At 37.7% G+C, this 12,194-nt stretch overlaps 1 protein-coding gene across 6 annotated transcripts in view; it reads left to right on the forward strand.

Annotated features, from left to right (window-relative positions):
* LOC107173152 (zinc finger protein rotund-like) overlaps positions 1-11,989 on the forward strand; it is a 161,604-nt gene extending 149,615 nt beyond the window's left edge. For 4 of the 6 annotated variants that reach the window (XM_015523562.2, XM_089227956.1, XM_089227959.1 and 1 more), the window contains 2 exons: positions 9-86; positions 9,947-11,989. In XM_015523562.2, the coding sequence (XP_015379048.2) occupies positions 9-86; positions 9,947-11,125 (1,257 nt within the window). In that variant the 3' untranslated portion in view covers positions 11,126-11,989. The remainder of the gene's footprint in view (positions 1-8; positions 87-9,946) is intronic. The other 2 variants (XM_089227958.1, XM_089227960.1) reach the window with 2 other exon arrangements.
* The last annotated feature ends 205 nt before the right edge of the window (positions 11,990-12,194 follow it).

Here is a 12,194-nt window from a genome sequence, read left to right on the forward strand (position 1 = left end):
TGTTACAGGGTCGCGGTAGGAAGCGGGGCGTGAACAAAGGTAGAGACGGTCTCGGATGGTCGAGTGTGGACCACGGAAACCCAGAGGTAAGTTTCGATTGTTTATTAGTAATACTTGAATATGGCCTATTAAGGCGTCATATATAATAATATATGAATTATCGTTGTTGTTTCGTCTTCCGATTTAAAAGTCATAATCTGAAAATTATATCGTAGTGCAGTGTGTTTCTTTAAATAATATCGATCGTATCCGCCCCCGACGCCAATTTTAAGAATCGCCGGAAAAAATAACCATAGTGTATACGATTGTGAATATAATTTACTACCATAGTATCATGTAGACTACATGATGCAGTAGGTATACCAAACCATTATACGTATAATATATAAACGAGTTTTGTTTGGGTGCACTGAAACGTTTCAGTATAATATATATTATAATATAGCTTATACATTATATTTATTATTATAATACATGGGTACATAACATTATTGTATACGATAATATACATCTCTCGTAATTAGTAATTACTTCCTAACGTGTATTATGTGGCGATAAAACACGATTAGACCGGTTTTACTATAATATTATATTATGTATTTCAGTTCACGAATGGTTACGAAAATTCTACCTACTATAATATTATAATATTAGATGCTTCCACGTTATTGAACGTCCAAAGTCGCTGATCGGTTCAGAGCCGAAAATAGTTTTAGTTGGATTATATTATTACGATATTCGCTTACTGTTGATTTTTTCCTTTTAAACGGCTGTAATTTTTTAAGTATATAGTTTTTAATAAACACACGAGTGGTGATAACCCCCATCGCGTTAAAAACAAAATCTGAGAAATAAGTCTATTAAGAATCTCAACAAATTATACACCTGCGACTGTGTGATAACACTTATAATAATTATTATTATCGTCGGAAAATAATATATATAACTCTTGCAAGTCATTAGTGCGGCGCGCAAATGCTAACTGGCGTGTGTGCATATCATTGTAGAATTACACCTATTAAAATATATACCCATGTGCGTGTATTAATATATATATATATATCATATAATATTTTATGCTGCACGCGTACGACTCCGTTGTTGCGTTTTATCGGTAAATTAAATTAATTACTAATAGATAGTGCGTGTGAGAGTGCAACTGGCATAGGAATATGTTTTCTTTTAACAGGCAGACGAATTATATTACAAATAGTACGTGAACCTGCAATTGTTTTTTTTCTTACATTTCGAATAAAAATCAATTTCCCCTAGCGTCTACATACCGAGCAATACTATACCTATACTTACATCTTACATTGTACACTGTGCCTTATAGTAGTTGTAATATCCGTCGACGAAATTCGTATAATGATAATTTAAATTTACAATTACTATTTTTACACAGTCGTTGCGTGAAAATGAGTTTCACGTTGTTTCGGATATTTTCGTTTCATCCGCAGTGTAAGTATATGTGTGAAATAAAATGCACATTTAATTTTGAAAATAAGAGCATACAAATTAAATAAGCGACGGACGTTCGAGATAATCGTCAAAACGAGAAATCCGTTTTTACGCGATTCGCTGCCGAAAAGTGTCTTTTTACCTGTCACCAGACACCTATATCGTTTGCAACACGTTTCAATTAGCCGACGCTGGTTATTTTCGAAAAATGCACCCGGGAGAAAAAGAGATAAGAGTACGAGAATTAATGTTTTAATTTCAATCGAAAAAAAAAATGTGAACGTCTCGTGTTCGCCACGCCTCACCTATATTTAAAATATGTGTCCATTTATATTATATCAAGCCTAAACGGATTTATATACATTATTATAATATAGTCACGTCATTATATGGAGTGATGTTTTGCAACGGTGCACTCGCTGATAGAAATAATACATATTATATTGATGTCGAGAATAAAAATAATGATAATAATAAAACAATATAATATACAAAATAATAATCGGATATTGCGGTCGGCACCTACGACGTGTCTTGTAAATATGTAGTTCTATCCGGTTTAGTTCGGTTTTTTTTTTAATTTTTAACGATGGGCAACCAAAATATATATAAACTATGAATCGTGGTTTCGTGTTACATAATTGGTGATGGTCGCTAATGGTATGGGGACGAAAAATTATTATTATATTATTATTTTTTTAGCGCAGCCGGACAAACCGGTGTGTGTGTGTGTGTGTGTGTGTGTGTGTGTGTGTGTGTGTGTGTGTGTGTGTGAGAGTATGTGAATTGGTTTGCCCGCGCACGATTGTCATCGTGCATTATTTACGAACCGTTGATTTTTTTTCGCTTTTTGTAACCCCTCAAAACGAGAACGGGTCGAATTTAATTGAATTAGAAATATTAAAAAAAAACCTGAAGCCTTTTCGTTTTGCCGCGCATGTATATACCTAACCGTATATTTATGTTTATTATATATATACTAAATACACATATATTGTATTTACCACGCGTATACATATTTAGGTATATAGAAGTATAGAACCCCCTTTTTTTTATCTACCTGCTTCCTATGCTACCCCATGCACGTGTACACACGTGACTGCCAAATTGGAGGAATTATCGGTCTGTCGTATTTTTTTTCATAATTTAATTATAAAAGAATGGTCAGTGGGATATACGCACGTGCATTTCAATATTCCAATGCTATAATTTGCATAATATTATATTTAAAATTCAATACGTCGGTTACCTATCATCCATTGACTATCGAAAGTCCCCGAAATAAAAAAATATTCAATAATCCCGTTTCTTGGGCGGGCGACGTAAAGTTAAATTGTTTCATGTTGGAACACGGCGACATTAATAATTATTATTGGCATGGCCGTGCGAGGGTTATTATTTTTATTTTTTAATGTATCACCTATGAGTTCGTTTCGGCACGAGGAATTTTGCGGTCGAATAGGTCGCCGCACCCGGTCATTATAGCAGTCATCAAAGCACCTATTCCTATGTTCTATTGGCTAATAACATCAACTTTCGTGTGTATAATATGATAATAATATATAATATAATATATATATATGGGTAACGCACATAATAAATTACATGATAGGCGTTCGGCGGCATTGTTATTGTTACGACGTGTAATAAAAATAATTCTTATATATAGTAGTATCTCGTTCATATCGGTATTGCACACAATATACATATTACATAAACAATAACTATATAAGTACCTATATAAATATAATCGTATAATAATATAATCGCCGAATACAATATATATATATATATATATGTAGCATAATTGACTAAATCAACAGTAAATAGCAAATCCGATATTCCGGCTGAAGCGCAAAATTCAACGTATGCCTACCAAGAAGATATTAAAATAACAATAATAATAAAAAAAATGTAAACAAAATCGTTATCTGACATAAGCCGTCGTTGCTCGAGGTTTAGACCACCACGACTGGTGCAGCGGTAGCCAGCAGGCCGGACACCGAGCCAGCGTTTTTTTTGTTTTGTTTTTTAAACAACGATTTCAAACACGCGCACACGCAGGTAGCATGTCGCCGCTTAAAACCGTGTGTGAGTGAGTGAGTTTGTGTTGTGTGTGTGTGTGTGTGCCCGCGGCAATCAACTCGCGTCTGCTGCGTACACATAATATACAGTGTGTTCGTAGCCGCTCGAATGTCGGAATTCGTTTCGTACAGCCGTCCCCTACCTCCCGTGTTCTCGTCGTCGCAGTCGAACCTGCAGAGTGGAGGGCTTATGCGTTTATGTTTTTTTAAACGTACTGCGTCCGTACAGCGCGATTGCCATACGATTTGTTTTCCTTTTATCTGGCAGTAAAGTTTGGCACGTTTTGACCACGGGACTTTCGCGTGTTTTGTATAGAGTCCGTACAACGATTTACCATTTCGTCAACTGTTCAAATGTCGCACAGCAGCTGCAGACTTCGGGCGTCACTATCTACGTTGTCCGATATTTTCGTAGGTTTTATTGGAAAAAATAATTGTTTACTCAACAGTTCCGGATCATTTGATTTTATATCGTTTGTAATCGACCATCGTACGGTTTGTTAAACCACGATTGGAGTAGACCACTATATATCATAAATTACTATACAGGTATAGTTGTATAACTACACATGAACACGAAATGAGCTTGTTGTAGCTTTGGCAATGTCTTATAACTACGATGTTATAATAACGTTAGATCGTGCGTGTACCAATATTAATTATAATATTATTACTTATTAGTTATTATACTCATTAAGTTCATTACCATGTCATATTATACTATTCCACGGCGGCGGTTAGGCGTTCGGTGACGACGACGAGCGTGTCGGCGGCGTATCTATTTTATACGGCGCGCGACCGACCTTGGACATGACATCACTGCGCGCGCCGCCGTCGCCGCCTAATAAACGTATTTGTATTGAAAACGTGGTACAGACGCGCTAGACAGTCGTCGTACGCTCGCCACAGTCCGCGCTACTTCAACCCCTCTGTATACTTCCGACGGGGATGACTATAATATTACACAACTAGAGTGAACGGACGTGCGACTCTTTATGAATTTCCGTGGAAATTCGCTATACTAAACTGGTGTGAAAAACCGCACCGGGATGTTTTTTAGACCACACCATATACATGTGCGGGATAATTATGGTATAATCTTAAATCGGTTTAGCCTGGCGAATTTCTAGCCCGTCTTAACGGATTCGCGAGACTGAGCAGATAATCCGACGGCGGCGGTGAACTATTATTATTTATACGCGTGTGTAAAATACAATAATAATTACTACCTATCATAATAATATTTTGTATGTCGTTTTTCCGCACCGCAGACGATCGTCATTTCAATATTAATTCATTGAATCCTTTTTCCCGTCGAATCGCGCTCGATTTGTGTATTATAATACGTATGCGCCGATTATATCAATATTCTGCGATGGAATATTAAGCGCCCCGTCGTCTGATCGGCCGCAGCGTAATCAAGTCGTACAATATTTTTTATATTGTACATTAAGCGCCGCGTCTGGCCGTTCACTTGTGTTCTCGACGGTTTCCATTGCAACACGACGGCCACGACGACCGCGTGACTCGTAATAGAGTCGGCGAATACTGTGTTCGAAAACGGTTTTTTGCGAAAACGGCTATTTTTGTTTTAAATGTATAAAGTATGTTATGATATTACGTTTGCTAGCAGCGTTCACGATATTTTGTACACAATCAACATATATGTATATAACCGTAGACATTATTGGTGTTATAGGTGTTTATAAATTTAAAATATGCGATTTTGATCTAGAATTTTGAAAAAATTACATAATTTTGTTTGAAATGCGATTTTTTTTTCTTTGTTCCTCGAATGGCAAAATGCGCAAATATCATAAACACATTACGTTACGAATAAACGATATGTATAACATTATGCGAAAAGCGGTCTGCAAGTATACGAGTAGGGTATATATATAAATAATGGAGACGACGGCAATGGCGACCTCTTTGTCGGATGGCTTAAAATATTTTTTTTCTTAAACGAGTTTTCCCTTTCGAATTCACACAAAATTCAAGTGACCAAACTAATATTATAATATTATAATATCATTCATCACGTCGCAGGGCAATAGCTGTAGCAATGTGTGGGACGTTGATTGGCGACTTCATGGCGGTACATTTGATTCGTTTCGATAGAAAGTCACGATGATTCGTCTCTTATATTTCCTGCGGCGACTGATTTACGAAAAAAAGCAAACACCGAACCCGTTACAAAATTCAACGACACTTTTTTATTTTTTATTACGATTTCGTTTTTTAATTCTTTCGTATTGAATAACAACTGGTTAGCTATACACTGTGTTGTAGCCATCACTGTATCACACAATGCGTTTTACATAATTTTAAATACTTTAATACAAAAATGTTTGTATGCACATATGATTTGTGCGCTGGTTTTCCAAATTTGCTTGAAACTATTGTGGTTGGTTACTATATTGTTTAACCGTACTTATATTTTAGACTGATATTTCCTAACCATTCGAACTTGCATGCAGGCTTAAGACTGAAAATAATTTAAGTTACAAAATATTTTTGTCAAAAATAAAAGTTTTTGTTGTTCGTTTCAAAGCATTCCTTAAACTTAACGATGATTTATTGACTATGCGTACAAAAATACTAATAATATGTATGTTATTCATGAGATTAATCGATTAATGGTTTTTGTAGTGTTATAATTATTACCTACATAGGAACTGAAAACAAAAATCTAAATTGTATCTATCGAGAATCGTTAAATCGACAACTAGTACCGACGTTTTCAAACCTGTTTTTAATCCAAGTGCTTTCGTCTATTTATCGTATATGTAATAATAATAATTGCAATATTCGACTATCCCTGCGCTGTGCCATGCATATTATTATCATAATATAAAGGTCATTTTATCAAAATGGTATAATGTGTATTTATCGTATAAATGCATAATGTAGCGTATAGTTCTAGGGTATAATAATCACCAAATAATATATTTGAAAGAAACTAGTGCAACACGATCATGAGTTATTTCTGCAGAAGTCTGATCGTCTTAAATGAAAACGTTTTCTTGTATAAGATCCCACTGATTTCAGAACCAAAGTTGTCGAGGCCCCATGCCAGTATGTCATGTATTATGTAATAGGTACGATCGCCACGGTCACCGTCTTGTTTTTGCCCGTGTAAATTAATTGCTAATTAACGGACGCGTGCGCCGGAGAACGCGCACGTGGACTTAATGAGAGTGATTCCGGAACGGAACAATATTATAATATTATTAATTTTTCGTCGACCGCAACGGACGTGTGCTGTGACTTTAGTTCGAGTTATGTTTGAAAAGTACAAACACGCTGTATGGGTATATCGTAACATAATAATGTAGCTAGGCCGAACAATATATATTACTTTTATCGCACTGCGATGGATAATAATATTAAAAATAATAATATACTGTTTATAATGTTATCTATCTCAGTGTAATATTGTCATTATCATAAAAGACGATCGGTTTTTCGAAAAATAAACTCTTTTTACCTACGTATTATTATAATGTACACTGCACTTGGCCATCGATGTTTATCGCGTCCACCAAGATCGATGGCTGCAACAGCAGCGGCAGTAACAGCAGCTGAAAACCCGGTTTTTTAGTCGCACGCACCAGTCTCTCTTTTAACCCTAACGCGTCGTCGGGCGCACGTTTTTTTTTTAAAAAAATGCACGTGTGTGTGCATTGTCGCTCTCGCACTCACAGACGCATAGCCACACAGACACACTCACACACTAATCGGCCGAGCAGGACCCTCTTCCATATAGTTATACGATATTACGTATAGAGGTATATATAATATAATATTATTATGGTGTACGCGTCTCGCGTGTGTACTGCGCCGAAACCGGTCCACACTCGACCCGTCGACGATTGTGTTTATGGTGTGTGTGTGTGCGCCTCTCTCGGACCCCCCGAAAAAAAAAAACGAAAAAAAGAAAACGGACAGACAAGCGAATAAATCCGACGGACGGCCGCGGCGGCGGGTGCGGAGATAATCATCGGCGGTGGCGGCTGAGCTACCCGCGTGTGTGTGTTTTACACCGCCATGTTAGACACGGTCGTCGGCGATCCGTTTCTTTGTTGAGATTTCGATTTTTTCTCGTCATTATAATTATATTCAAAACGTATAATATGGGTACTATACTCGCGCATACATACAAACGTTTTACGTTACCTATTTTGAAAGATTTTTCACTATTTCACATGCACACAGATTCGGACGACCTTGAATTGTACGTTCCGGCCAAGGTCGTGCCGGTTCCCGTGATAACGCGTTTCACTGTCGCCGTCGTCGTCGTCGGATGATAACAGCAGTACATACGCGGTCTTATGTATTATTATTATATTTTCATCGACGTCGAGCGATCGGCCTTGGTCTCGAACGACGTAGGTGCTCATATGTTACACACCAGTGGGTCACGATATGACCCGGAATCGTTTTCGTTTTGTCGGTATTAATATCAATACGTATTAATGTAATTTATCACGCTCCTACTGATACATAAAGGTAATGGGAATAATATAAATAAAACAGCAATAACTTCGCGTAGAACACCACGGTTATAGGTATATATCGGTATCCTCGGCAGTAGTGAGTAATAATCATTGTCATAGACGTCGTAAATTATAATGTAGTAAAATAGTTGGATTTTATTTTAATATCACACGATATATATTTTTATTAAATCAATAACGCCGCCAGTGGTTTTACATTATGATTATTACGTGACTGTCCTCGAGCCAACATGACATATAATATGCAAATTATTATTTAAAAAATAGGTACCTATTTTATCGGTTCGAGATGGCGTTATTTAGTCAAAACTGGAAATCAGTTATAAAGTTTGATAAGCAAAAACATATCGTTTTTTTAGTAAAATGGTGCATGACAATTTTTAAACTTTGTAGGTGACACGCGCGGATAGAAAAAGGTTGAACACCGGCTGGTATATTGTGTGATGGGATTTCATAGATTTTGATAGTCCTTTTTTGATGTTATCCGAATACGATAGTAATGATTTATAGCTTAAACCTTACGACCGTTGTTTTCGTCAGATGTCTATTGACAAGAAAATATACTGGACGTCGTTTCGAAGCTATAATAGTAGGTAACATGCGGATGCGATTATTTATGACCTATGTAGTGTATGTGTGTGTGTGTGTAAACACTTGTATCATACAACCCCCTGTTAGGAACGTCTCTACGGGACCTAGTCCTAACACAACGAATAATATAAACGGGTTGTGATTGTTGTGGAATTTTTATCGCCCTACGTGTAGTGTACGTGTGACATTTTTGGACGCGATGACGTATGTGCTAGTCCCTTTTACGCGCTTTGGACCCAATCCAATAGACCTCTAACCGAAAATCTTTCGAGGCCCGTGTAGTCTATATTCGGACGCCTTGACCTTAGTTGTGTATATTCTATCCCATTGAATACACGTATATATAAATTTATTTATTTTCGATGCGAGCACCGCGACGACGACGGCTTTTTTTTGGACACTTGCCCGACATAACCCGTCGCGTATTGTGTCTGGTCCGGAGAGGGGTGGAAACACAAACCAGTATAATAATATAATATTAGGTAGGTATACGAATAAACGCCCACGGCTACAGGTAGTATTAAAAAGTTGTGTTGGTGTGGTGGCTAACCTGTGCATTTGCGGTAACCGGTATAACGCACTGACACTGGTAATTTATATAATAATTTTAATTTTATACATAATATTTATAATAATTAGGATCGGAATACGAAACAATATCATACTATATATCATAAGGTGTATCATAACGCACACGCTGGGCTAATGAATAAAGAAGAGTAAACAAGACAACAAACTGTCTTCGGATTTAAATACAAATATCTCCAACATTATTTCTGAATTTACTAAAAAAATAATATTTGTTTTTACTATTATGTAATAATATTATGTTGTACAACTATTCGATTTTAATTCATTTTTGTTATTCTTTATCGACTAAATAATTTCTATATTTAATCATGTATACAATTATAAGTATACAACAAGACCACTATTTAAATAAATGGGTAATTATAATTTTAAAAGAGAAGGAATGGGTTCTGTAAATTTAAATGTTAATTATGTACTTGATTGGCCTCAATCAGTTTAACATTGCTACTATAGTTACAACTTGTCCCGGACTTGATAATATTATAATATAAATACTAAAGACCTATTATATTATTACAGAATAACATATACTTATATATATATATTTTAATTTTTCTCATTGAAAAGTACTTATCATAAAATTTAAACAAATTACAATAAACATGATTTACCGCCTTTAGGCTATACTTGTGTTGGTGGTAACAAAATAATACATTCATCACTGTTATTAATGGACATTTTTTTCTTTTATTTCTTCAGCAGATATTTGCGTCCAAGTCGGAATTGCAATTGCACTCCCAGCTACACGTCAAAGACGTGAAACCGTACAAATGTCATCAGTGCAACAAAACATTCGCCAACAGTTCGTACCTGAGTCAGCACACGCGCATCCATCTGGGCATCAAACCGTACCGATGTGACATCTGCCAGCGGAGGTTCACGCAGCTCAGCCACCTGCAGCAGCACATACGCACACATACCGGCGACAAGCCGTACAAGTGCAGGCACCCGGGATGCACCAAGGCATTTTCGCAGCTCAGCAACCTGCAGTCGCACTCCCGGTGCCACCAGACGGACAAGCCGTTCAAGTGTAACTCGTGCTATAAGTGCTTCCAGGACGAGCAGTCACTGCTCGAGCACATACCCAAGCACAAGGAGTCCAAACACCTCAAAACGCACATATGCCAGTACTGTGGCAAGTCGTACACGCAAGAAACGTACCTGTCCAAGCACATGCAGAAGCACGCCGAGCGGATGGACAAGCGGCCGCCGATCATCGGCATACCGCGAGTGGCCCTGGAGAACGGCGCGTACTGGGGAAAGATGTCGCCAGATACGGCCAACAACTTGGTGGAAGCCATCAACCAGCAACAGCAGCAGCAAGAATGCATGCAAGGAGGAGGCGGTAGCGGTGGTTCCAACGGCGGCGGCGGTGTCGCAACCGCCGGCGACTTGAACGCCGGTGGACCGTCTAGCACCGCAGCGTCTGTGTCCGCCGACGATCAGCCGTCCAACAGGCACGGCGCCCACCTACCCCCCGCTCCGCCAGAGTACCTGTCGGACACTTCGTCCGTGCCCAAGACGAGTACGTCCGCGTTCACGCCCATCCAGTCGTTCGGACTGCCGACGCACCCACCGCCGCCACCATCGCACCATCCGCACCACCCGCACCATCAGCAGCACCACCAGCAGACCATGTACATGCCGTACAACCACTTGTCGTTCTCGGGCGCCAAGCAGCTGGGCGCGCACGGCCACCAACTGTCGCCGATGGCCGGGCCCATGGACATGAAGCCGCCGTCCGTCGGGTCCGTGCCCAACGGGTTCCCCAACCAGCTGATCTCGCTGCACCACATACGCAACTACTCACACCAGCCGAGTCCGTCGTCCATCATGTCCGAACATCTGTTGCATGGCATGAAGGATAAGGTGCAGTAGTAGTGGGTGATAAGCGGCTGGCATCGTCGTACCCACTACGTTTATATTATCATAATAATTGTACCCACATTGGCACGTTGCCGCGATTCCCGGGGACGTACCATATGTCGTAATATCTGTATTTTTGTATAGTTCAATATTATGCATAATGTCATAATAATACTATTATTATATGTGTATCGGTACGCGGAAAACCGTATTGATAATAATATTTATGAAACGCCCGCACGGTATTCCTTGTAATATTATATATTAATATCATCGTCGTTGTCGCCTGTGTCGAATGTGATTAGATTAAATATATATTGAAATACGCATACATTTATATCAGGTTAGGACGTTAGGTGTACTGGCTGTAGATATTATGTATGTATATATTAAATTATGTATAATATCTACCTTGCGACACGAGCCAACTGTGATGACGCACGCAACAGCGAACTGTCGACGACCGCCACAATTTTCTCGCCGATATACGCCGTTTATTATTATTATTATTATTATTTGTATTATTATAATTATTATTATCAATATTATTATTATTATTATTATCATTATTATTATTATAATTATTATTATTATTATTATTATTATTATTATAAATGTGTTTTTATACGTTTTTTTGTCCAATGTCAACGTGTATGTGTCTCAATCGTCGTCTCGATCCAATCCTTTGATTAGTTTTTTTTTTAAATTTGTACCTCCCTTATATTTTATTTAATTAAGTTTTGGTGTTAAGTTATGGACCGAGTGTATACGTGCGATTTTATTGCCCATATCCGTGTAACGCGTGTAAATATTTTTGAGTGAGTAACGGAGATAAGGAGAACAGCTATTGTTAATTTATATTCTATTTTTTTTTTTCATCATCTTTTCGTCAAAGTGAATTGTCTGTACCCAAGACTGATGTGTACATAATTAATAATAATTATCGTAAAATACATAAACAACTAACGGATATTGGGCAGTAAAATAATATCGAAAAAATATTAAATAATAATGCAGTTATAAATGTTAGAGGTATTTAATATTTTGTCTCTTTATTTTCATTATCATTATTATTTATGTT

Source organism: Diuraphis noxia, unplaced genomic scaffold (assembly GCF_037042655.1).
Source record: "Diuraphis noxia isolate RWA-SAM2 unplaced genomic scaffold, SU_Dnox_SAM2 contig0004, whole genome shotgun sequence".
Classification (NCBI taxonomy): Eukaryota; Metazoa; Arthropoda; class Insecta; order Hemiptera; family Aphididae; genus Diuraphis; species Diuraphis noxia.